The following is a 27,909-nucleotide window of genomic DNA, read 5'->3' as shown; positions in this document are numbered from 1 at the left end:
TTTTAGCCGGTTAGAGAAGATTGTCCCATGCAGTAACATTACACTCCTAGACAAAATGAAAGAAAGCAACATTAACTAGGCTTTGCCATTGTATAGTTAAACCCGAAGAACATTCAATGTGTAATAAATATGTTAAATGTGTTAATGTGTAATAATGTTGTAACACTGAGCTATTGTACACTAACATTAGATTCTACGTCAGTCTGAAACTCTGGACATTACACCCAAATAAAGAAAGGCTTCAATTCCACATGTCTAAGCTTGGAAGCTTTTCAAATATCTCTAGTTAATGGTAGTCCTACTTACTGATCTGTAAGTTCTGGGCAAAAATGGGACCTGCAAATACTAACCGTATGGGTTGTTGCAATATTGCAGTGCCCGTGGGCTCCAGGAATAAAACCCATTTCTTTCATGTATCTTCATTTCTGGGGAAAAAAAGCATATTGCCACGGCCGCCATCTTGAATTTGGTTTCCGCTCATTTAACAGCAAACTCCCTTGTCGATCGGGCTGATTTTTTGGTGTTGAATTGGACTTGACCACACGAAGGCTGGTTTTGATCAGTGACGCCACCGCTCATTCAATATGGCCACCATGGCCGCCATCTTGAATTTGGTTTCCGCTTATTTAACAGAAAACTCCTTTTTTGATTGGGCTGATTTTTTGATGGTGAATTGGACTTGACCACAGGAAGGCTGGTTTCTATCGGTGACGCCACCACTCATTCTATATGGCTCGCATGGCCCCCATCTTGATAGAAACCAGCGTTCGTGTGGTCAAGTCCAATGTGGTACATTATGTGGTTCACAACATACGGTCGGGGGAATATGCCACGCTCTGCGGTGGCCTTGTTAAGAAATGAAAACCCTTATCTGAAGATGCAGTAGAATATACAGACAAAAATTGAGCTTATTATATTGAATATTTGAATTTGCAAAAAATAAAAATAAATACAAATTTTAAATGTTACCATGAAGTGCCATGTATCGTGTTCATTATCTGAAATCATTTGGATTTTTTTTTAGTTCTCGCAAGGTTTTTTTTTGCAAGAACGCCCTTAATTTTGTTGAGCTTACCATGAAGTATCTTCCTCCCAGACCAGGCTTGACAAAGTGCTGGGTGACTGCAGATACATTGTGGGCTGCATGGTCTGTTTGTAAGTCCCTCTGGATAAAACCATCTGCTAAATGTTGGTGGAGTTCTCGCTGGTAAGCTGCCTTGGGTTCATTATGTTCACAGTCCTCCTCACTTACTCGCTTCAGTTTTTTAAACATAGAAGGGCCTGTTGGATGGTCCTTATCAGTGAAGTGGCACTTAAAACCAGAAACCCAGTTGGATTCAGGTTACACTCTAACTCTGAGATGACCTAAAACTCAAGGTCAGCAGAACTGTTTTAGTCATTGGCTTCCTCATAAAAAATTCAGAGTATATTATAGTGCTGTAAAATGCTTGGCTCTACAACGAATGGACATTTTATAGGACTTTTTTTGTTGCAGTTTATGATCTTGTAATCGTTTAAAAAAATTTAAACACTGTTTTCGGCTACCTTTTGTGGCCACATATGTTTTCATTGAGAATGAGCTGCTATAATCTTGAGCCTTGCTGCCTTCTTTCTTCTCTGTAATGTGTCTGATTACCTCTTTCATTTGTACTTCTGTTCAAATGTGTGTCTCACCTAGTATAAATTGGACATCACCAGAGCTGCATCTCAATCAGAAACTCCAAAAATATGCTTTGGCAACATTTGCAAGACAGGGAAACTATCTTTTCATTGCACAGAAATGGGATAAATAGTTACTTTAGGTATTTTCAGATATCAAAATATTTTTTTTTCAAAACAGTGCTTTAACTATGTGCACATGAAATGAATAACTGTCACCAATTGCAAACTCTTCAAGCAACTGGATTACAATTGATCTGCTGTTCTTTACATTCTGTAATAGATCATGCTCCATCTTATCAATAAATCGACTCAAGCTTTGAATTGCTGTAGTGAAATTTGCCTAGCACCACATAGTAATCTGACAGAATGAGTTCCAATGTTATTCTAGGTTATTGCAGGTTATTCGGGGTGAATTTAAAGTTTTTTTGATAATAGGAAAGGGGGCCAATATCTGCCCTTGGAGTATTGTAGTTAATTACATAGCTCTTTCAGATCTGTGGGGAAAATTACTGGCTGCGGAGTCATCGCTTAATGCCACTGGAATCAGCTGAAATGAAATGCTGAAGAGGAGACAAATGTGACGCATTTACACAGGCAGGTAATCGTAGAGGAACAGTACTGACCGGTACACAACTCAACTGCTCACAAAGCAGTACAGTGGAGTCATGCTGTCAGAATGCAATACTGAGACAGCAGTGTGGAATTTGTATACTAGACTCTGGATCCAAGGGCCGTGATTGATTTTCCCCAAAAAGCAGCTACTTTGCATCAGTCAAGCTGTATTATGGGGTTATTGATGGCAAGGTGTTTTACACAAATTGCAAGTTGGCTGCCTTTGATAGTTCATGGTAGCCTAAATCAAACGTGCATTTGTCTTGAGTCTGCGGTACACTGGACAGCTTAAATGACAAATGCCATTAAGATTAGCTGGGCTCGCTCATTTCCAGTCAGTGGATGCGTCGATTCGCTTTCATTGAGTTGTAATGCGAAGCACCCTTCAAAGGTTTCATTTTGTTTGACAGCATATCAGCACTGCCCGCGTGACGATAAGGGTTTGCCGTGACGTAGTGCCGCATGAGCAGGCGCTCCCCTTTCGCAAAGTGCTTTTGGTCTGAAGAGAAAGGGAGGGCTATTTTCCCCGTGAAAGAACACACGGGAGCGCTCGGCTGGATCGGGCCTGGCGGTGCGGTGCGCATGAGTCAAAGCGCCTCGCAGGATTTCCAGGGTTTAAATATAATACATTTAGCCGAGACGGAGACGAAAATCGATGCGGCCTCTTCGGCCGCGGCTGCCGAGTGCCCTTCGGAGTGCCATTTCCAGCGGATGCCTGTGATTTGCCCTCTGCTGTCTCCGTATCATGTAACAAATGATGGGTAATAGATACCTGCGGCGGGGGGCGGGGGGTGGCGGGCGGCGGGGGCCCGGGAGTCCGAGGCCGCGTCGAGCGGAGGCACTGTCTGAGAGCCCGTCGGGGGACCCGTCAGAAGGCCTGCGGAAAACTGCGCGGGGTGGTGAGGAGACCAGGGGAGCATTAAGCTTGTGTACACAAGAACCCTCGCTGAGTGAAATAATGCTTGTCAGAGGTGCAGTAAGAGCCTGCATTCTTTTGAAAAGGCTGCTATCCATCATGCCTGGCCTTCGTTTTGTGTTGCTGGAAGAAGTTCTTGTTTTTTTTCATTTTCAGTGTTTGAAGAAATTGGCTGGGGAACTCAGATTTATGGCAGTGTACAAAAGAAACAATCATTCGTTCGTTTTCACTGGATGAGCTAAAGTGTCTGTGCACAACCGGGTGATGCCACAGAGATCGTCTTCCCACTCTGCTATAACCCTTTTAGTGGTTTACTTGATATCCTATATGAATTCAGGAGTGCATGAACAAACATCAAGGGTTCTTAAAGGGGCTGTTCACCCAAAAATGAAATTAAGGTATGTTTCCACTTACCAGGAGTAGTATCTTTCCCTCCAGATAGTTTGCTGAAACAGGAGGAGTTTTGGAAATATTTGCAGCAGCTCACCCTGATAAAACACACCCCATGGGTCCATCTTAATGTGGCCTTAAAGCTCCAAAAATTTACAGAATGCAACCTGATTATCTATATATAGCAACTTGTTAGCAACATACGTTGTTAAAGCACATAGCAGCTTTGAAATTCATAGTTGAAATATTAGCAGGTGTAATTCCTATGACAAAAATTACATACACATTTATGACATAAATTAAGTCTCTAACCAGTTGGTATTTTGAAACTACAACATAATGTTGCATTCTACCACCTCATGTCACCACCACTCAGGTTTCATATAAGCCTACATGGTTGGTGTACTTTAGTAGTAGAAGTTGTTCTCGATGAAAACGTTGAGAAATTAAACGTTGAGAAATGTGAGTAACCACAGGATTATATTTGGAAAGAGAAATTTCAGGTAAATTTTTGCTGCTTTGACCCGTGAGGTGCGTTTTATCAGCGTGAGCTGCAGCAAATACCCAGAAAACATGTCACATTTCAGAGAAACTGGATGGCAGATACTACTCCTGGTAGCTTAATTTCATTTTTGGGTGAACTGGCCCTTTAAAGGGTCCAAAGCTCTACAGATAGGTTGTCACGGTACGGTAATCCTCCTGCCATCCATAACTCAGCTGCTCTGTATCATAGCTGGAAATGTGCTGTATCTTTGTTACAGCATGGTAAGGCGTGATGGCTGGGACCTGTTGGTGCCTGGTGCCTGGTCTCTGTGCTGTGTCAGTGTGTCCTCAGTTACCGGATGTGCAGTTGTTAAGTCACACTATGGGCACCAGCGCCTCTGCACGTATATAGAGCGGGTGCCAGGAAGTTAGTCCCTTTTAAATGTACACGAGGAAGTGGAGTCATTAAGCAAGGATCTGAGGCCCAGATGGGATTCAGGTCTGTAGGGACTGACAACGAGCAAAGCTAAACAGGAAATGGGCAGCTCTTTCCAGTTGTCTCGTTTTACGTGTTGCCCTGCAACCCTGCAGCTCATGCTGTGTTCCGGTATTTCTGTCACCAGACACAAACAATCTTATTGTGTCTGTGCATCTGCACATACGTGTCTATGTGCTTGGGTGCGCATCTGTGCATGTATGCATCTGTGAATATGAGTGTACATATGTCTCAGTGTATGTGCCTGTGTGTATGTCTCAGCATGTGTGACTGTGTGCGTGTGCCTTTGTGTGTATGTCTGCGTGCGCGTCCCTCAGCGTGCCTGAGTGTGCTGTGGGTATGCTTCTGGTCTCCTGTCTCCCCCATGACGGCCGGGGGATTAAAATGAGGGGAGAGCCGTTTGTCTTCCCTTTCCTGCCCCCCCCCCCACCCCCCCGAGCCCTGCTGCCTGCTGTTTGCTGAGTGCTGCATGCTTGTCTTACTCACACTTCCTGTGGCTGCACTGTGGGCCTGGTTCAGGCCTGGGGCTTGGGCGGCCACTTCCTTATCACATATCAGCTGTCTGAGGGGCAGAGAGGCATTTAATGCTCAGCTTATAGATCCAAGGGATTTGGGGTCCCAATTATGAAGCAGTGTCATTTATTTTGCACACGAGAAGTTTGTAAACCTCTTTTTACAAGTCTGTTTTTGCTTTGGCAGCATCGTTTATGTGAAATGTGCTAAATTAAACACTCGGCACGGTGTTAACAAGAAACTAGAAGAGCACCAGGAACTGTCATTATGTGTAATATCACACAAGAGTCCATGTTGCTAATGGTGTGATTGTTTGTTGTAAAACACATCCCAGAAATGAGTATTTTCTGAAAACAGAATGCAAAGAAAATGTTTAGAGCTAACCACAGTTTATATGTATGAGAGCTTTTGCGTGCCGAGTTACTTGCTGTTTTTAACTGTGTCTAGAACAAAACTCACTGTCCCTCTCTGCTACTGCCTACGCCATATTTCTGCCCGTATCTCATAAAAAGCTCCAACTGCTCTCCTCACAAGCAGAAGCAGGTCTTATAATTCAGAAACAGCAGTTTAAAAAAAAACAATTTCAGAGAAACAGTAGTTGAAGAAATGGAATTCTCAAGATTCTCATTTTTCACATTTATAATTGTAGCATTACGCTGTAGCCACACAGGGCACTGTTAGTACGCAGAACTGGATGAGAACTTTCAATGTGACTGAGTGAGGAAAAATGAACTTGTTTTGTTACAACACCAGTGTTGAGTTTTGAAATAGGCAGGCCGATACAATTCGCTCATCTATATATGGGCAATGCTGTCAAATTTGAAATGAAAGGAAAGATGCCTAAATGCATGTTCTTATACATATAGGCTCTCATTTTAGTGAGTTATCTTGTAGTAAGGATGTTCTGTTTGAGAAAATTTGTTGTTAATGGTCCGGCCCGATTTGTCAGACACAGACCCTGTTATGGAAGAGTGCTATTTCGGTATTGATTTCCATTCAGGCTGGAGGAACAGCTTGTTTTCGGTTATTGTGGGTGGGCTGCAGCTTGCGTCTATGGTAATCTCAGTGTGTTGCGTTCTCCCCTTCCCTCAAGAAAGGTCTGAACCAAAAGGTCAGGTCTTGGTGTGCGTTGAGGGACCCGTCATGTTGTTGGAATGTATTACTAATGGGCAGACCTGAGAGGACAGCAGGAGGTGAAAAAAACTTTCTTCCACCTGAGTATACCAGATTTTCAAACTGAAACACCAGTCCATGTGTGAGCGCGACTGTACGTTCTCCTCAAGTGGATATCTGTGTTCAGTGCCTTCTGCCTTTCCGCTGTTGATTTATTTGTAAAATAAATAAATCCTGAGTCATCTATGCAAGTTATATATTTCTGCTTGTGGTTACTCTCAGTCCTGAGCTCCTTGAGATTTTTCTTGTTTTGCATGTCATTGATTCTATTGGTACAAAAGCCAATAAAATAATTTATAGAGTCACTTTGCATGCTTGATAGATACATCTCGGAATAAGATTTTAGGATATGCTTTTTTATTTAGGGTCATTCCCATACGTGGGGAAAATTTACATTACATTACAGGCATTTAGCAGACGCTCTTATCCAGAGCGACTTACACAACTTTTACATTGTATCCATTTATACAGCTGGATATATACTGAAGCAATTTCGGTTAAGTACCTTGCTCAAGGGTACAACGGCAGTGTCCTACCTGGGAATCGAACCTGCGCCCTTTCGGTTACAAGTCCAGTTCCTTACCCACTGTGCTACACTCCATCCTGTGTCCTGTGTCTGACAAATCGGGCCGGACCATTAATAACAAATTTTCTCAAACAGAACATCCTTACTACAAGATAACTCACTAAAATGAGAGCCCATATGTATAAGAACATGCATTTAAATGCATGTCCTTTCATTTCAAATTTGACAGCATTGCCCATGTATAGATGAGCGAATTGTATCGGCCTGCCTATTTCAAAACTCAACACATCCAGTGAAAACGAAACAACAAAACAAGTTCATTTTACCCACCAGCATATGAAGCGCTCATACACTGTTTGATTTATTAGCATCTACATATCTATGTCAGTGCATAGCATAGGCTTTCAATTCAACTTAGCTCCAGTGAAACTATAAAGAGAGTACATTACTCATATTATCTGTAAAAATGTATCATAAGCTAAATGTTTTGGGCATCAGCAAAATATTTGCATTTCCTTAATCTGTAAGAAATTATTTTAGGGACAATTTCTCATGATGCTGTCAAAGCACAAATCCTGTGGGCTGAGTAAAGCATAATTTCCATCAGATGAGTATTACTCACTTCTTTTGAAAGAGTGCTGAGTGATGTCATCATCCACATGCTAAACTCACGTTAAATGTTGGAAATTTACAGTAAATGGTTTAAAGGTGGTTAGCCAGTTTAAATTATTATCTATTGTCAGAATAAAATTCTGTTACGCATGTTGCTGAACACAATCTCTTTGTCATTGTGGAATCACAGATGGGATTTTTGTCGATCCTGTTTGCTCAAATTCAGTTGCATTACATTGTTCCAGATTAATGTTGTTGCTGTTTTAGATACTGACTGTAATTTAACCAGAATTTCTAGCGCCATGCCTACCAAGATGCAGCTGTGCCTCTGGCAGACAATTGCATTATCTTTAGAATAGTGAATATTTTTTCCAGTGTAAAAAAGCTTTGTTTCCATACACTTGGTTCTGACAGCTCTTTGTCTGATATGGTAAATTGATGGCTTCTGCTGTAATAAAAAAGAGTTTTAACCATATTACAGGGTGAACAGACCATATATAGGAGAAATATCTACAGTGTTTAAAAGCTGGGGATAAAGGCTAGATCCTGTTTTTACTCAGCTTGATTTCATTTTGGTGAAATGTTTACCAAATAGACTCCAAAGATATTAAATACACCAGATGTCAGACATTCATGTAAACTGCTTCTCTGAACATCAAACGACAATACTCAGATGTAATAATTTGTAAACAAAATGTACGTATGTCTCATTTGTTCTCATTTGAAGGTCTGTTCATTCTACAGTCACTTAATTTTATTTTCATATTACGCTGTTTTATCAAGTGCTATTTCATCAAGTGCTATTTTATTAAATTTTCAGTTGACCTTCCTGGATAATAAAATTAGAAATCTGGCAAGATTTAAATATGACTGTCATACTTGACACTGTTGTATACTGCAATTGAATTTTGATAATTGCACAAGCAAATGTCCTAACGCAGACCTGAAAATAAGACAAATTAGTGGTGAACAAGGTGCTGATGAGGTTGGCTGAATAGTATTCTGGTTATGACCTCATGGGAATTCCAGTTTGACCTCCTCTTACAAAAAAAGGTTTGCTTTAACACTCAAGCCTGGAGGGATTGTAATCACATCTGCCTGGCTTGCAAGCAGCAAAGCTGTAAGCATGACTCACTCTCACGTCAGTCTCCGCAGTTTATGTTGGACAAAGGGAGTATATTCAGTGGGCCTAGCTTTTATCTGTACTACAAGCCCATCGTGAATGCTGTCTGACCATAGGACATTCGTGTGGAAATCCATTGTCAACTGTTGACTTTTGCTCTACGTGTGCTTTTTCAGTTGTTATTACTCATTTCCATTTTGTTGATGTTTCCATTTTGTTGATTTTAAGAGATAATTGAATAGAATGTTGAATATTAAGCGCAATATAGCATCGTCTCTCAGGGTGATTTGGATATCGGGTTATTGGAATTATTGATTGCATTTTCTATAATCGGCAATGTTTCAAAAACAGTTTCAGAGGCCCTGTGCACTTGTTAATGGGACATTTCAGGAATAACCCATCATCGATTGCCCTTGCATCATCTCAGTGATAAGCAACTTGGTTTAAGTTTTAACATGCTCATGGCATACACTAGCTAGTAACCCTGTTCTGACCTATTGGAACAGCCTGGTATACACAATAGCAGGTTATTTATGCAGGAAAGTCAAGTTAAGTACCTAAATGCAACAGGAGTACATGACCTAAGGATTCAGTGATGCAACATTCTAGGTACAAACCCAGTTCCCTAACCCCTATGCCACACTGCTGCTTTTTTGCAACATATTGGGAACAGATTTTAAATTCTGTCGAAAAGTCACTACTGTGCTTTACAGCCATGATTTGCTGATACTGCTACATTACAGAAATAACATTTTAATTATAAATCTCTGTGCCATGTCTTTTTTATCACCTACACTAAAGCCTCCTGAAATGGTGGGGAGTCAAAGAGGTCTTTGCGATTTTCTGTAACTAACACTGCTGTGGTACATATGAATGTTATGCTGTGCTGGGCACTCTTATGTGTATTTAAATAAAGGTAGCGCATGAGCGTTTGAGTGAACCAAAATGACTTAAATTGTATCTTAATTACTCTGCCAAAGGACTACGCAGATGTGGAAAGTCATGCACTGTTACCTGCTTTATTTTTTTAGTGCTATGGCAGTGTGCCCTCGGTTGTAGTATTTTTTAGTTTTAGTGTTGCGTGCTTAATGCCTCCAGTCTGGTTGTGTTGATAAAGGTGTAACATTGTCATGAGCGTGCTCATTTAGTGCGGTCCTTCAAAATGACAACTGATTCACGGTGACACTGTGAGTGTCTGTGGAAAGGCTTTAAAACAGAGCTTGGTTCTAATCTTCCTTGTGGGCAGAAATCAGCAGAGAAGGTCTTGATGCACCTTGGCGGGGACATTGCAGCGTGGCCTTTAGGTGTGATACGGGGTTGGGCTTCCTGGCTTATCACATCGGCACCCTGGGAACTGCAGTGCTGTGGGGCCGGGAGCTCCCTCTGAGAGTGACCCACTCAAACTGTGCACTTCCAAACATCCCCATTCGCTAATTCACGATTAATGGCTGTGATTAAATGTGATGTGGCAAACAGGAAACGTTTTTTAAACACTCTTTTAATGTTGTGATTCATTTGGCGTACGCTTGAAAGACGTTCCTAAATAAGGGATTTTATAAGGGCAGTTTCGACAGTAAGATAGGATAGCCTGTATGATAGCACCCTGAGCTTGAACATACAGCCAATGAACTGTCAAAGGAATATTGTTACTTGACAATTTTGGCAAAATGGTGCATGCTAATTTCTGCAATGTCCACACCAAAAATTAATTAATTTTTTTAACGGCCTGTATGAAAGCTATCTGAACTGCTTGTTTTCGTTTAAAAATTGAATGGGAATGGGAACTGTCAACATAGAATAAGAAGAATATATTAAAATGAATCTCTCAAGGCTTGTTTTACCTTTTGAATGGTAAAATGTAATATGCTAATTCTATTAAATTGCAATTTTGCAACCATCCGAAGGCTTGCTGGATAATTAAATATCGGTGAGCACACTGCCCTAATGCTCCAAAAACAAATTACATTTGAATGCACATAAAAACGACAACATAACACGTGTATAGCTTTCATTATTTTTGTGTGCAAGTGTAATTTTGGGTGTGTTAGAGCTGTGAGCTGTCTTCTTTTTGTCATGCACTTGCTACAGAACATTAGCTGTGCAAGTTAAACATTAGCAAATAAAAAAAAAAAACAGTTGTAGGGGGAGTACATTATAATATTCATGGTGGTCATCTTAAATGAAGTATGACTTAAAGTATTAATTCACAGTTCTGCATATACTAAAAAAGGGCTACCAGATACAGCTAATTTATCATTTGATGCTTATTAATGATTGTGATTTATGTGTTAATATGAAGTTTGCTTTATGTGTTATTGTATAATGAATATGAAGTGATACTATTTATTAATTCTATTTGACACAAAACATTTTGTCCTGCTTAGCATGGCTATATAAGGCTATTATTTCTCACAAAGAAAATAACATTTAAAAACAGCTGGAATATAGCAACAATGTTCATAAAGCACTCCAAGGAAATGAAAAAGCCTTTTTTTATCATCTGACACTTCTTACAAATAGTTTTGAATGGATGCTCATAGCAATTGTTCAGAAAACAAATGTGATTTTATGTCAACTATGAAGTACTGTGTATCCATACAGACAGCAGAGAGCCCAAAACAGTATACTAACAGCAACAGGAAAACGCAGTACAGCGTTGAAGTCTCTTTTGGAGCTCGCAGTCAATCCCGTTTGGATCATGTCCGGTCTCTGCTTTGCACCGAACCGCCATCTCTCCTTACCGGCGTCTGCTCTCACATCACTCACACTGCAGTAATCTACTTCAGGCCAATCAAATTAGATTATGCTGAATATGATAAGCCATAGATCAGCATTAGAGGAAGCCTTCCTGTGTTCCCGCTTCATCCGGCACCTGTAACGACCTGCTGAGCATACTGCGTCTGTGTCCGCCGCTGCAGTGCGGGTCGGGCTGTGTTATCCGGATGCTGCCCCTTGGTGCAAAATCGCATTTTTCAGACCAGGCTGCTCTTCTTACAGGATTGTAGACATGACTTGCATTCATTATTGGGTTTCTTATTTGTGGTCTGCATGCAGAGCCGTGTATACTGTAGCTGTAGGTTGGATTGGTGGTCATGCTTGTTGGGCACACCCTTCTGCGCATACAGTGTTGTTCTGCATGTGTGATATAGCCAGTGCATGTCTTGCATCTCATTTCTCGCCTCAGTTCGCCCAACTGCACACAGTAAAAAAAATGTTAAATGTTAATTCAACTCTGAGTACAGAGTATATGTACATCCAACAGGGTCCATATGCACTCTGTAGGAGTTTTGACATTGCACATTTTACTGTGTGCTTTCTCGGAAAACACATTCCACCCACAGTCCCTAAAGACCTGTACTGTATATGTCTCTGAAAGACAAAAAAAACTGTTATCAATCAAGCCCTTATCAAACACACCACCTTCTGTAATGATGCATCATAAACCCCCTCCCACATGAGCTCCACAGGTTATCCATAAACACGGTGTCATTCTAAGGTAATGCAGACAAATGAAAGGCTGAATTGAGCGTTGATGGGCCCCTTGGAGTCCGCAGCTCTGACTGTACTGCTCAGCCTCTGTGAGAATTACAAATGCACCGTGAGATAGAGCAATACCTCCTGCAGCTGTGTTCAGTTTCTCTTTGGTGAGGTTCTCCCTCTTCTTTATGCCAGTCTATGGGAGAATGGCGTCCTGCACAGCATCAGTGCCCAGCAACAAAATGAAGTGGTAGCGTGTTCTGACGAGCCAATGGAAACTGACGATTAGAAAAAAACACTGTGACAGCTCTTCTGTCATAATGATAAATTCAGCTTAATAACATTTGGCTGCTCTGTACTATAAGCCCCCTACATCACCAGATCTCAGAATATAGTAGCTGTGACATAAAACCAAAGTGTGTTATTTATTGCCCTGCTGGCCTGCAGCCATTTTTGCCATGTTGTTCTCTGATGCATGATGCTCCAGCAGACATTGATGTGGTCATTGCATAGTCATTGATAGAATCAACAGTCCCCTCATCTGCAAAAATCTATTCCAAAGGCATAGAATACCATAGATAGATGACAGCTGCTGTGACCTTGGGTTTGTGATCTATGCTGAAAATACGCTGGGGGAGGTTAAATGCACAGCCATGATCAGTATTGATCTGGAAGATTGCAGGCCTCAGGCAGTAGAAGTTTGTGTGTGTGTGTGTGTGTGTGTGTGTGTGATCAAAGGTCAGTGAGGGGATCTATTATTACTGACATTTTTTAATGGCTTTTGTCATGTGAAGATATCAAACCTATATTTTTCCTTTTAGTTTTACATTTTTATACAATTTATCCAGTACCATCATAGAGTTATCACAGTGAAAAATTCCACTGCCTGCTGACAGAAAAAAGAAAGAAAAGATCCACCACTCTCGGTACTGTTACAAAGTCAGGTTTAGATTTACTCAGTCATAAGAAATGTGGAGAATGCCGCTCAGAACATTAAAAATCCTATGTTTATTAAACAGAGTGATACATTAGTACTGTGTGTCTTTTATTATGAATTTTTTCTTACATTTGGCAGATTCACTTCCTGAAACACATCCAGTTTTTTCAGCAGCTGACAGTTGTTTCAAAGGGACTTAAATAATGGGACAGATGGAGGTCTCTTTGAGACTGTATTTCTCAGGGTCAACATTTAACCTGCCCACAAGCAGCTGCTTTCAAGGATGAGCTTTGTAAACTACACTGAGGGCCTAGCCGATCTACCACTACCATCATATCTGGACCCCCCCTCCCCCCTGCTATAACAAAAACTGCTTCCTGGAGCAGACCACTTCCTCTCCCTCCAGAGACAAGCGCGGCAATACGTTTTGTGAAATGAGTTATAATTCACGTTCAGTATTCAGTGGTACACACATCACATCTCAATAAAAAGTTTAGTGATGTCAAGAACATTGCTTTCATATTTTCTTTATTGTCAACTTGTGCCTTAAAGTGATTATTAAAACTCTACAAAGGAGCACTTGGTTTTCATGTACATCAGACAACATGTTGTCTAGTTAAAATCTCCTAGTTGACTGGAAGGAAAAACATGGGGTGGTTTCCTGGAATTTTAAAAATTAACTTAAATTTCATATCAGGAGCAAAGCCATTGTGTCTTAGCCTTAGCAGCTGTAATGATCCACATCTCATCTGAAGGTGACATCTGTGCTCCTTTTGACTTTATATCTCCTATATAAACTTGTGCTAATGTTGTGTGAATGACTTAATTACTTAATGTCTTGTAAAATGTTATTGTTCTGAAATGTTACAAATAATTAGCATATTCTTTGATAGTCTGCTTTTCTGCATTGGAACAAGGAACATATTTTGGACTAAGATTGTTGCTTGTACTCAATGATCATCTTAAAAATGTTTTTTTTTTGTTGTTGTCATTTTAAGGTCATGGACACGCTATCCAAACTCTCACATACAATGATTGCACAGCAAACTGGAATAAGGTCAGCTTCTATTTTACAAATGCTTTCCATGAAAATACCTTGAGAAATTTGAGATATTGCAAAGAAAACATGCTGTTTGTAGAGATTGGCATGTAATCAAACAAAGTGTATTGTAATCAAGCAGAATTGAAATGTTCGTAAGGTGAACAAAGTGACTTTGGAAACTTTGCTGTGATCTTAATCAATATTCTGGATAAAATTGTGTGTGTTTTGTGTGTTTTAACAGGCCATTTCCAACAGAGGAAAGTATGGAAGATGAAGATATCTATAATCATTTGGAGGACTTGATTGAGTACGTATGACATCAAATTCAAATGCATGCTGTCTCATGCTGGGTTTAGTTCAAGGAGATCTACGTGCTAGAAAAGATGCCTACGTTTACCTCGTACAGTTTTTTTTAATTTAATTTTGACACTAAAGGAAGGCAAGTTTGCAATTTACAGTTCTTTGATCTGTGTTTCAACATTGCAGCTGAATAAACACTAGTGGCATGCTCACGTGCGTGTGAGTCGGTTGGATATTTTCACTGCCTCTGAGCTTCAGAAGCGGGTTAGCGAGTGGGGGCTGGGGTTGTGTGAAAGGCTTCTGTTCCTCTGAGAACAGCCAGGGCCTGTCAGCTCTTTCTGCGAAAACCAAGGTGATGAGAACCACTGCCCTGGTGCGTGGTGAGGAGGCCACCTTCAGAGCTGCAGCGACAGGAAACTCCGCCGTGAGCTGTGACAGGAAACAGGTTTCTGATCCACTGGGACTGGAAACGCGGCTCTGATCACTCCCACAGGAAGCTCGGCTCTGATCCTCTGTTATCGAAGACAGGGGCGTGCATCCAGTCTGATAGGAAGCAGAACCTGTGAGGAGAAAGGGGGGTCCTGATCAGCAGCGGAACAGAGTACAGAGTTCTGAGCCACTTTGGATTTCAAAAGGCTTCTAATCTGTTGTGACATTTAACCCCCAGTCCACTTTAAGAGGACAAACAGGGACACAGGGCTTATATCCTCTTTATGGGGAGCATGATATAGACACACTCACACAGGCAGCATGGCACAGTTTCACTCATACAGTAAGCATAGTATAGATACAGTAACACAGGCAGCATGGCACAGTTTCACTCATACAGTAAGCATAGTATAGATACAGTAACACAGGCAGCATGGCACAGTTTCACTCATACAGTAAGCATAGTATAGATACAGTAACACAGGCAGCATGGCACAGTTTCACTCATACAGTAAGCATAGTATAGATACAGTAACACAGGCAGCATGGCACAGTTTCACTCATACAGTAAGCATAGCATAGATACAGTAACACAGGCAGCATGGCACAGTTTCACTCATACAGTAAGCATAGTGTAGATATAGTAACACAGGCAACATGGTACAGTTTCATTCTTACAGGAAGCATAGTATGACTCCAAATTGTTCATTGGTATGAGTGAATGAGGAGTGAATGGTGTATGTGCCCTGTGATAGATTGGCAACCTGTCCAGGGTGTATTCCTGCCTCTCACCCAGTACATGCTGGGATAGGCTCCAGAAGCCCCTGCAACTCAGATCAAGAATAAGCGGGTATAGATAATGGATGGATGGACTGAAGGAACCATAGTATACTGTAGATACAGTAACACAGGACGTATGGTACAGATCAACTCATACAGTAAGCAATGGTACAGTTACTCTCATACAGGAAACATTGGTACCATTACTTTCATACAAGAAGCATTGGCACAGTTTACTTTCATATAGGAAACGTGGTATAGTTACAGTATGCCTATACAGGAAGCATGGTACAGTTACACTCATACAAGAAGCAAGGTGGTTGTGATCAGGTTTATGATCTGCTACATTAATCAAGTGTCCATTGCTCTTGGAGCTGATGACAGCCAAGGCATCCTTGCACTAATACAGTAACACTGACAGTTTATTATACAGCACCATCATTCTTATCTCGTGTGGGCCCAGCTGGATTACACAACACAACAGAGATAGAACAGATGCATAGATATACCGTACACATTACACATGTGCATATTTACCACATTTACGCACGCACACACACACACTGTGTTGACACTGAATATAATAATAACAGTAATAATAATAATAATAACAATGATAATACATTTTATTTTTGTGTATACATTTGATTTATACATTTTAATTTCGTCATACAGGGACGATTGAGCAATCAAAGTGCAAAAAATAAAAGTCACAGAACAACAGTAACCTGTATCATGTGGTGAGGCAAAGGTAGACTAAGAATATAGAATTTGAATGGTTTTCTTTTAGCTTCTCTCAGGCAAGGTACTGTAGGTTTCGCTTCAATTACCCAGTCAGGGTTGAGCGGCCTTTTCACAGGTTCGGTTTCCTCTCGAGGGCTGATGTGACGGTCGTGTTAGATCCTCTTTCATCTCATGCAAATTGTGCAGCTGGTAAGTGAATCAGCAGTGACACAAGCTGTCACAAACAGCCCTCGGCTTTACTGAACCTGCTGCTCCCCTGCCGCCTGCTCGGCCTCCCCCAAACAGACAGCAGGTCGGGGCCAGAGCAGACGCATGCATAAACATGAAGATGACCCCACGCGCCGGTCCCAACGGCTACCCTCTCCGCGCTATTCCATCCGCACCACTTTCTCGCACGGCCGGGGAGTCCGAAGCTATTAGAGTCCGCCGTGTGTCGCCCTGCTCAGTTTCGCAAGTCCCAACACCTTCGCCGTTACCGAATCAGAGACGGTTCCCGGATCCGTGTTGCTTGTGGCTATGGCTACGCGCTCCGGTCGCCGTGTTGCGTCGATCATTCCTGACAGATCTAGGGTGGTTTGTGGTTCGGGATTTCAGATGGTCACCTTAGGCGTGGGATGACCGTTGCATCCCCTCACTCCTGAGTCACCTGTGTGATTTGCGTGTTAGTGCACCTGACCTATATGAAAAGCACGCGCAGCAATTCAGTCATGGAAAGACAAAATCAGAGAAGCACAGTTGAAGCAATGGAGGGCTTAGAATTAAGTTAGCTTGCGGTAAGGATCATTTTGACATATAAGTCTTTAGAGTCTTAATGTAACAGGTCATGTCATTGTTTTGAATGACATTTAAGTTTCTTTCAACTGTATAATAAAGGCGCTTGACCTGGTTCATAGCAAAAATACTGCAGAGAGAATTCCCAGGTTTATAACACATTTTTGACATCTTTGACAAAAAGCAAGCATGTGTGCGTATTATGGTTGAGCTGACGTTGAAGGAACATCAAAGGATCATCTCCTGTATTACAGTGAAAACGGAGTGGAGGATGAGGAGGACCTTTATGACTGTGTGTATGATGACGATGAAGGAGGAGAGGTCTACGAGGATCTGATGAGGCCGGAAGCGGCGCCTCCACCGGTACGTTTCTGATCGCAGCCCATTTGGCTTTCACCCCAGAGGACAGACAGTGTACCCAAAACTGTCCTCCCAAATGCTCTGATTAATACAAGAAGGTTCAATGCTCTGCACATTTGTTTTTAGGTAACTGTTTTTAGGTAGCTTTACTACTTTCTGCAAAGACAATTACACATTATGTGCCCCCAACACACGCACTTTTAGTTTTTTATTTAATTTTGTTTAATAATTCAAAATGCGCATATATCCACATCACATTATGATTTACTCTCAAAGGTGAACAGAACAAAAAAAGCGAAAAGTCTTCTTTCCATTTGTCCTCTTTCAAATGATATCAGGCATAAAAAATCAGACGTAAGAATTGGATTCACATCCGATTTTCATCAAAACCGTGCTCGTTTTACCCAAGAACACACAAGCCCCTACTGCTGTTCAGACCTGATCGATTTTATATTATAGTAATGTGAGGGGCCTCGGCTGAGTCTCTCCTGTCCTTGTTTTTAAAAGAAACAGGCTGAGATGGACATTCGGAGCTGCTGCCTCGGTGAGATCAAACAGACGGAGGAGAAATACACAGAGACGCTGGAGTCCATAGAGAAGGTGAGGACTACATTTCTGCTCTGGGCATACTTCAGATGTAGTTTCCAAGCGGAATAATAATGCGCTCCCTGACAGTGCCTCTTCTCTCCACAACCTCATGACGTCCCCACATTTGTCTGCATTTAGCTACATTTACTATTGCTGACTTTCCCCATCCGCTGCTTTACATTTTATCAATACTCATTTTACATTAGCTGCCACACTTATATGACACGCTGAATATACCCATACAATAACTACCTATCGACCCACCTCAGTATCACCAAGGTGACATTGCTGAGTGATATTGAAATATCAGGTGAAGGACTGGTGTGGGAGTGTCTGTTCGTTGTTGCCGTCACATACAAATCACATGCATATAGTCGGCACACACATGCCGATTTTATGTGATGAAATGGAAGTTGTAATTTTGTAGTTTGAATGCAAAGGGATGTCCTAGCACTGATCAGAGCCTCCGCGAACAGATCCAGGATGTCTGGATGCACTAGACGAACCACAGCTGCTGTATTTTCCGCCATTCTTGGCACACCAAGATGAAACTGACTGGATATAGCTACCTCTTTATAAACACATGGTTTGGGAAGATGAAATCATTGGTTAAACATGGTCATCTTTATACTCTTGTTCTATAAAAATGCATCCCTAGTACAATTATGCAGCCATCACACAAAATAGCATGTGTAATACCACATGCTCAAACCCACATTTAAGTGGATGGTATTTTCCTATGATTTTCATCACTCTATTTTCATTTTATGAATCACTCTAATGACTTACCAAATGAGAAATTCCAATGTTCCTTCTAATGTCAGCATCTGCCCTTTCTGCTTTAATGAACGTGAAAGTTCTAGAAGGGGATGGTTGTCAGTCTGGCCAATCTATGAAAAACCCACAGGAAGCTTTATAAATAGCCTCCAGTAAGCCATTTTGAAAGACCAACGATATCTAAATTAGAAGAAATATAAGAAAACAATTTCATGCTTTTCTATCAATGTAGTTCTACATAGTAAAACAGTACGTAAGTAAATAAGTAATTATAGAAAACAATAATGAAGCTGTCTCGGCGGTGGGAGGTGGGGTTAAAATGAGCTACCGAACATAAGTGTCTATTATTAAAACAGCTATTTTTAGCGGGTTTACAGCAAGTGTAAAACCATTAATTGGAAAATCTATGACGTCATAGCTGAGTACTTTACCATTTGCTGGCGGAGCATGACTTTTTTTCTGTTCTGTTCTTCACAGTTTTTCTTGATTCCCCTGAGGAAGTTCCTATCAGCAGTGGAAATAGAGAAAGTATTTGTTAATATTCCGGTAAGTAACTGCACTAGGGGAAGGTTTTATGTCAGGGCACTCTGTCACTCACTTGATGGCCTGGATTTAACTTCATTTTATTATTCAATGATAACTCCATTACATTTATATTACATTATAGGCATTTGGCAGATGCTCTTATCCAGAGCGACGTGCAACAAAGTGTATGACCGTAACCAGGGACAACTGTGTTGAAAACCCTAGAGGGAAGTACAGTTCCAAGTCCAGGGAGCGACCACGTGGTTTAACTTGGACCCTGTAGGTTAACCTGATTAACACGATTTATAACCTAACCATTTACTAAGAACAAAAAAGTTAATGGTTAGTTACTCACTTTTTAATGGAGAAATATGTACATACAAGAAGCAGAGAGCATTTTGTATGTATGTAAGTCACCGTCATTCAACACAGATGCATTAAAGCTTTATAAAGCTTTGTGAACACACACAAAGCACCCTGGTAAAACAAATCGCAGTATGTCAGAACTGTTTTTCCCTGTATGAACACAGCAATGCATTTCAACCATTACTCCCCTTCCTCAGATGAAAATTTTTTCTCTCCTTTCCCTTTTGTTTATGAGTATGGAATATTATATATTATCAATCACCCTGTGATATAATCCACAAATGGTTTAATTTCATTGCAAGGCTTGGGTTGCTAATCCTGTTATGGCGCTATTGTATTGCATGGACGGACCTCACAGTCTGGCACAGAATTTGGATTGGGCCAGTGTCAACTGTTGCCGGTACCCCCACAGGGGGATCCACTATTGGCTGTAATGTTGCCCGGAGATAGGAGGGTTTCAATTGACCGAGAGGCAATGTCTCATTGCGCACTAGTGACCCCTGTTGGCTGACGGCGCACCTGCAAGTCTGTCTGTTGGGCTGCAGTGGAAGTGTCTTCTTCTGTCTCATGTCTGCATGAGCCAGGCTTGCCAACTGTGCTGTGATAAGAAGTGGCAGCCAATATCAAGTTCAGCGCTGGCTTGTCTGTGGCCTCTTGAACAATGGAAGGTTGTAATGAGTGTTATAATATGAGCGTGAATAGACAATCCATATTGCTGAAAAAGGTAAAACATTCATTAAAGTATTCAAATGAATCCCTAGAACCTGTATTAAGGGTGATATGAGTTTGAATGTTGGCTACATGAGTGGAATATTTTTTCTCCAGATTTATCCTCTGAAATAACATTTACAGGAAGGAAAGGAAGAGGTAGTCAGACATTTTACTTTTTAACTCACGACATGGACATCTATGTGTGAGGACTGATGGCTTTTATGTTTTAGGACCTTGTCAAAGTCCATAGAAGCCTGATGGTTGAGGTGCAAGACTCCATCCTTAACAAGAACGCCCATAACTTGTACCAGATATTCATCGCGAACAAAGAGAGGTTTGTATCAGTATCTGAGCATTGACCTCAGTGATCATATACCTGAGATTTATTCTTTTCTACCACCTCTTACAAACTTTCTGCTTTTAAGTATATTTTCTGTTGTCTTCAAGACTTCTCATTTATGGAAAGTACTGCAGCCAAGTGGAAATAGCCATAGCAATTTTGGATGGTATCTGTAAAGAGAAAGAGGATGTGCGATTGAAGCTGGAGGTAAGATTGAGTGGGAGGTCTTACTGTATTGAATAGTTTAACATCCATTTTTGAAATAAGTTCAAAGATGAATAGCTGTTCAACTGTTCTTTGGAAAGGTTATTTTGTGAATTATGGTAAGACATTTCCCTCTGGTGGCCAGTAGCATACATTGCAGGCAATGGGAGTAATTCTTATCAGTACCCCTTGCCTATTGCATACTGTAGTATAAATGATGTATCACTATTTTATATTCTAAAAACTTTGTTTGTATGTCGCGTAAGGGTTTACTAAATATGAATTTACCCATGTTTTTATTTTAGGAATGTTCAAAGAGAGCAAACAACGGAAAGTTTACATTAAGAGATCTTTTGGTTGTACCAATGCAGAGGGTATTGAAGTACCACTTGCTCCTTCAGGTAAACTTTTCCTAAGTACTAGTATGATTTAACTACAAGGAATAATGTATTGTATGTGATTCTTCCGTATCTAAAGATATACACGGGAAGGTCTGTATTTAAATACTGCATGTAGATTGAAAAAAGGTGTAAAACTCACATGAAAATACATGTTTACTTTCTTTAAATTTTCCATACATGTTTTCCATCTGTACACTGTTCAGTGTCTCTCTTCGTGTTCTGCAGGCTTCAGTGGTGTAAATGTTTCGTACCCCTGCCCTCACTTGTGTTTGATTCTTTTATTTATGTATGGTTCTTGTGTCTATTTTTTAATCTGTAAGCCAGGGTAACCAAAGAATCATGCACATTATCATTCATCGTTAAAATACTCAAGTATTCCAGTTATGATACAGCTCATGTAAGCACCTTATTCTGAAAATCAAAACCTGGTTAAAAAATCCAAATAAGGTTGCATATGTATGGGCAGAAATTAGTGCCAGTATAAATTGAATTTGGACTGCATAACTTAAATATGTATTGCAGTAATTTGAATTTGTAATATTTAAATTGTGGTGCACCTTACACATGCTGTATCTAAAACAAATACTTTACTGGGAATGTAATGGATTTAGTTGCTGAAATGTAAGTTTTCCAGTTGCCAAACCGAAGCCATATCATTTGATGTCATTAATTATTTTGTATTGTCTAAAATGACAAAATTTCTATCAAGTTCTTATTTTCCTGATTTGAATGAAAACACGGGGAAAGGGAAAGTATGCATTAACCGTCCAACACTAAGAGGGTCCAGTGTACTGTGTGGCTTGAATTATGCACTGCGTATTAAATGAATAAATACTCACCCTCATGACATTAGGGCAATTTATGATTAAATCCGGGTTTGTTTCTTCCCTTTACTCTTGATGCACGCTATGCATATAGTGGCCACTAGGGGCACACATATCCACATTTTCACATGTTCCGTCAGCTCATCCATTGTCTATGGAAATACCCTATGAGCATTTTTATTTTGCTGCTGACTTGGTATTCTCCGAAAAAGATGTGTCCTCCTATAAATATTTAATAGAATTCCATTGTTTTTAACGTGTTGCCTCTTCCTCCTAGGTGGCCAATGAAAGAAAGGCTATGTAGACACACAAGTCTATTAATAGAGATAAACCACACACACACAGGAAGGCACACGTACAGCATGCAGCTCTCTCTGCTCGATGCCACCGCACGGTTCGGCTCGCAGGTCTCGCGGGGCGGCCCTGGTGACAGTGCGTGACCGTGGGCCCAGCGTGACGCTGCCCATCTGCCCACCTGTCGGGTTCATTCCACACGAACAGGCAGAAGAGGGTGTGGTTTAGGTGGCAGACGGACCCCCTCTTCTCCTGAGACCAGGCTGCTGTGTGATAGCAGCTCATTTAGCCCCGCTGCAGTTAATGCATGCGGGCGGGCGGGAGGGAGGTTGTGCTGATTGAGGCAGGGCACGGGGGAGGGGGGGGGTTGGGGGGTATGTTGGGGGAGTAGTCACATGGAGAGGGTGGGGACAACAGTCTTGAGGAAACAGGATTCTGGGCGGCTACAGGATGCACTGGGCAGTGATGTCTTTCTCTCTCTCTCACTCAGTCTCTCTATCACACACACACACACAAAGTATGGAGCACTAGGAAGGTACTGGGGGGTGGTACTGGGGCGTTTCTTGCTGACTAGATGAGGGCTGTCTGTAACTCATAAAGACAGAGGGTGAATGATGTCCCCATCCTCTTTTCCCTGCTGTCGACATACAGAGCTGCTGAGAGTCCACAGCCTCCTTTTTCCCCCATTATACTATACTAAGCTGATTTCTGCCTGGCCCAAACTCACTTAAGCTGGAATTCATACATACTGTAAGCTGCTGCTATCTCTTTCTCTCTCCCTCTCTCTCTCTCTCTCTCTCTCTCTCTCTCTCTCTCTCTCTCTCTCTCTCACTCACGCTCTCTCTCTCTCTCTCTCTCTCTCTCTCTCTGTCTGCATGGCTGAGCAACACTGTGGCGTACACCTGTCATTCTAACAATGTGCAGGTTGAGTTTGGCGCAGGGGATTTCAGCATAGTTTCATGTGCATGTGCAGTATCTCGCACAGCACAGGACAGGCATCGAGGGCAGGGGAAAGATTTTTCTCAGCTTTATGAAGACCACACCGGATATCCGTCCTTACCCTGTAGGCCTGTCTTTTGTGCTCTGAAATGGGAAAAGCAATTTCTCCAGCACTTCCTTCTAAAAGTAATTAAATACATGCACGTTAATCCCCTATCAAAATGAGTTTTTTCCTATTACCATGAGCATTGATGCTGACAGGAATGCCATTTTCCTGAATGCTCGGAACTTTGTAATGTCTCTCTATGTTGGTCCTCGCTTGCTATATTCACATTTAGTTCAGGGAGCAAAAAATGGCACGCTGTAGAAAACAGATTTTGTTCTCGAGAGCTACCTTAGCCAGTTTGCATTATGTTTTGTGTGGAACTGCATTTTGAATGTTGAATAGAAAGAACAGTGTCCTAATTCAAACACGGTATTTCTCTTTCCTTGTTTTGACAAGGTTGTACTTTGTTCAACACTAATTAGCTGCAGAGACCACAATAAAAGACAGACTGTAGGCAGCTTTGTACTGTCAGCATATTATTCAGACTTTTTTTTCTGTTTTCATCCAACAGGAATTAGTCAAACACACTCATGATGCAACTGACAAGAGCAATTTGCGAACGGCACTCGACGCCATGAAGGTAAGCCAACTCTTGGCGTAAAAACAGATTTCTGTGAAGCCGGACTTCTCAAACTCACTTTAATGTGCTAGTGTTATCCTTACTGATTCCTCACACCACTTTTTGAGTTAACATACTGGTAAACTACCACTGGACTTCGAGTGACTATTGCCAGTGTTTTCTCTGCAATTTAATGCTTGCAATGTGTCAGATTATGCTATGATGTGTGCGTCATGATGTCACAGCAGATGTGCCATGTTGTTAAACATCGGGATGCAATTATGCACAAATCATAATTAGTCTGTGCACCTGTCAGTCTTATTTATAATTTAGTGAGAGGGGCCTGGCCTCAGTGGAGCGGAGATGCACACAGCATGCAAACCAAAGTGAATGACATGTGTGCTTAACAGGAAGAAATATCCATACCGGTTTAATTCATTAACCTTGGAAATCCCCAAAACGATCTTGAAAATGTGCATATATCACTTCATAAGAAAAGCTTATGAAGTAGAAAGTTGCTAAATATAGTAGCAAAAGCTGTAAGCCAGCGACACTGTAGGAATTATACTTTCTCTTGCATAGTTGTCCTTGGTCAATGCCATTGATCTACATTTGAATCATTCACATTGAATGTGAGTCTGATTTATCAAACTCGGATTCAGTCGCAGATATTTTCTCAAGTGCATCCGTTCATTTCATGCTTATCATCCCAGATAAAGATTTATGTGCACGTGCAACTTTTTTGTTTTGTCTATGGACTGTCCCAGATGAACAAAAATGCATGTCGATGTACGTGGTCCTTCTTTGTATTAAGACTATATTGTACAGCACTTCATTTTTATACAACAACAGTCATTCACGACTCATTGTTTCAGATTTCCATTATTACTAGTCAATTTAATTGTTAATTTCCTATTCTTTTAAATTTCCATGACTTTCATTATGAATGAATGGATTTGTATTTAGCCTCGGGAGCAAGTTGCTGTTGAATTTTCAGGCGTTCTTATATGCAGCCACATAGGGTTTTCACCTGAACAATAAGGGCGTTTTAGTCCACATTTTAATTGTTGATTGTTTTGTAGCTAATCATGGATGGTGCTTAAGTTACGCTCCCTAACTGGGGGTGTTCACAGTAATTTATCGAATGATCATTTCTCATCCATTTAACCGTGTAGCTATCAGAAAAGCTAATCACCAAAATGTACAGGAGATTTTGTGAGTCAGGTCCTCCAATTACGTCTTATGTGCAAATATGAATTCTTTATTTATATGAAGCTGAATTTTTCTTGTGCAAATATTCTCGTTTGCATTAACCCATGAACACAGGTCAAATTTGCCTTGGTTTAGCTTGCGACTTGCACTTGTTAGTGTGAATGCAAAACAAGTCCTGCTTCAGGTGATCTGTCCTGGCACCAAGCCACTTGCCGGCCTGAGTGTCAGCAAACCAGTTTGTCAAGACAAAGAGGCCTTATCGCACTTTAGAGAACAATAGCTCTTATTGCTTTGTCTTTCATCTCTGCTTGAGTCCAAACCCTCCCCCAAGCCCCTCCCCCTTGTTGTGACAAATCAATGTAAAACTAGAGTTACAGATTCTTCTTGCCTCTGGATTAGCTGAGACTAGTAATGAGCCTGATTTGAGGTAGTGCCACGGGATTACCCTCTGTACGGCTGCTGAACTTGTGAACTCCCTGTGTTTTCGCAGGACCTGGCTCAGTATGTCAATGAAGTGAAGAGGGACAACGAGACCCTGCGTGAGATTGAACAGTACCAGAAATCCATTGAAAACCTGGTCAGTCATCAAAGCATCTGAGTGAAAGTTCAAACTGTGAACAGTAGCTACAATGGTGTCAGTAGCTGATTGACTACTGCATGAAATCAACCAAAATAAAACAGAAAAGTATGGACTGTAGCCTTATACCTGCTGAACATCTCATCCATAAATAAAGGGGACAATTTCTACAAAATAAGAAAAAGAAAAAAAAACGGTATCTCATAGCTTGACATTGCAGTAAGGTGACAACATTCCTGAAAGTTCTGTAAAGACTTTCTAAGAAACATGCAAAGAATATGATTCATTTATAGTTTGTTAATGCGCAGCTGTCAGCTTGATAACATTGTTGTGATGTTGCTGAAGCGACAAAGTTGCTTGTGAGCTGAATTTGTAACACATTGTCTTATCTGCAGAATCAGTCGCTCCGTAACTATGGGAGACCAAAGGGTGATGGGGAGGTTCGAGTTACTTCTGTGGATAAACGAGCAAAACAAGACAGGTGAGATTATTGTGCGGAACTCTCCCTCCCCCTCCCCCTCCCCCACGTGCTGTACAGGAAACAAATTCAGTCCTTTTTTTAGACTCCGGGAGCAGGACGCGCTCATGTGTGTCCTGTTCCTAATGTTGCAGGCATATCTTTCTGTTCGACGTGGCTGTGATCGTCTGCAAGAGGCGTGGGGATAACTACGAGATGAAGGAGGTTATCGACCTCCACAACTTCAAAATCACCAACAACCCGACGACTGATAAAGAAAATAAAAAGGTGTGCTATCAGCAGGAGTGTATCCCTTTTGCATCACGACAGTCATGCAGTTTACAGCAGCGAGTAATGCGAATGACAGAGTCACTGATTGCTATTTTCTGAGGAAAAACAATGATGAAAAATTTATTTTTCAATTAAACATTTCCGAGAGCTTATTAATGTGAGCCAATTCATTGTTTGCCAAAGGATAATGGTGTGGAAATTATGATGCTATAATACCAATACATTTGAAATAATCCTTCCCTTAGTGAATCATTCCCTCAGCTTGGCTTGGTAACATTCCCTTAGAATCCTCTGCACAAGACCATAGGCTCTCACACCTGGTGTCCCAGCCAACATATCGTATCTACTTGTAGGCCCTGATTTCATATAGGCAATGCACCCTTTGTGATGTCAGTCCAATCATAGACATCCTTTGAACAACAGTTTCTCTGGAAGAGATGGATCTGATTCCCCTGTTATGTTTCACAATGTTTTGTTGACCACAAGCTGTCACACTATGTGTGTGGTCATGAGGTTTGGAGTGGTTCCATGGGTTGGTGGCAGAGGCTACTGATGGAGTTCTGCTATGGTAGAGCAGAAATCACAACAGACACAACAGAAATGGCAATAAACTGGGTGATTGCACTGGAAGAGAAATGCCTAATTTGACATTGGGTGCTGATGTATACAGAATGCCTAGTAGTCTTCTAAGACAGTAGTATGATTGTTTTTTTAAACCCTGTTGTTACGGAAGGCACAATTCCAAAATAAGCGTACAACAGACATTAGGCTTGAATGTCATCCCGACGTACTTCTCTTTCCCAATAATCTGTTCCACCTGCCCAGTTACCATTGGTTGCGGGAAGTTTTAATGGCATGGAAATTACTCTCCTGCAAATATCCGTTCCTTATTTATGTCCTCCAGAGAGACAATTCTGAAACATGATTTAGTTTTTCCATATGAGAAAAGGTGGCCAGGCACATACACAGCAACCTCAGCCTCGCCCACCCTCCCACTTCATGTCCCTTACAATCTGCCAGGGATCTGAAGGTCTCCCTGTTGACCTCCTGCAGACCTGAAACCCAGTGCCTGTGGAACTGCAGAGCAGCTGCCCAAGTTCAGCTGCATGCAAATACAGCAAATGATAAATGTGCATGTTATCTACAGTTGGTAGTGGCCTTTTATCACTCTTTTAATGTATTACACTGTGTTGAGTGCAATAGTGCCATCACAACCCCCCTGTAGAATAACAGGGATATGCCCTTGCAGACCAATACCTGAAAGCCTACATTAGCGGCTGAATTGTATGCATTGTCTCACATTATTTTTTTTTCTCTCTGTCCCTTCCTCCTGCCCCCCCCCCCACCCCCCCAACACACACAGTGGTCTTATGGGTTCTACCTCACTCACAA

At 41.3% G+C, this 27,909-nt stretch overlaps 1 protein-coding gene across 2 annotated transcripts in view; it reads left to right on the top strand.

Moving 5' to 3' along the window:
• The window catches only part of LOC118224832 (guanine nucleotide exchange factor VAV3), a 71,191-nt gene that overhangs the window by 16,295 nt on the left and 26,987 nt on the right, over positions 1–27,909 (top strand). For both annotated transcript variants that reach the window (XM_035412605.1, XM_035412606.1), the window contains exons 3-15: positions 13,919–13,977; positions 14,204–14,269; positions 17,241–17,349; positions 17,854–17,946; positions 19,189–19,257; positions 20,544–20,647; positions 20,761–20,860; positions 21,163–21,258; positions 23,933–24,001; positions 25,683–25,769; positions 26,165–26,250; positions 26,382–26,514; positions 27,881–27,909. The exon at positions 27,881–27,909 is cut by the window's right edge and continues 81 nt beyond it. In XM_035412605.1, coding sequence (XP_035268496.1) covers positions 13,919–13,977; positions 14,204–14,269; positions 17,241–17,349; positions 17,854–17,946; positions 19,189–19,257; positions 20,544–20,647; positions 20,761–20,860; positions 21,163–21,258; positions 23,933–24,001; positions 25,683–25,769; positions 26,165–26,250; positions 26,382–26,514; positions 27,881–27,909 — 1,100 coding nt within the window. The remainder of the gene's footprint in view (positions 1–13,918; positions 13,978–14,203; positions 14,270–17,240; positions 17,350–17,853; positions 17,947–19,188; positions 19,258–20,543; positions 20,648–20,760; positions 20,861–21,162; positions 21,259–23,932; positions 24,002–25,682; positions 25,770–26,164; positions 26,251–26,381; positions 26,515–27,880) is intronic.

Source organism: Anguilla anguilla, chromosome 4 (assembly GCF_013347855.1).
Source record: "Anguilla anguilla isolate fAngAng1 chromosome 4, fAngAng1.pri, whole genome shotgun sequence".
In the NCBI taxonomy this organism is placed as follows: domain Eukaryota; kingdom Metazoa; phylum Chordata; class Actinopteri; order Anguilliformes; family Anguillidae; genus Anguilla; species Anguilla anguilla.
The sequence above is the reverse complement of the archived record's forward strand: the minus strand, read 5'-3'. Positions and strand labels throughout refer to the sequence as shown.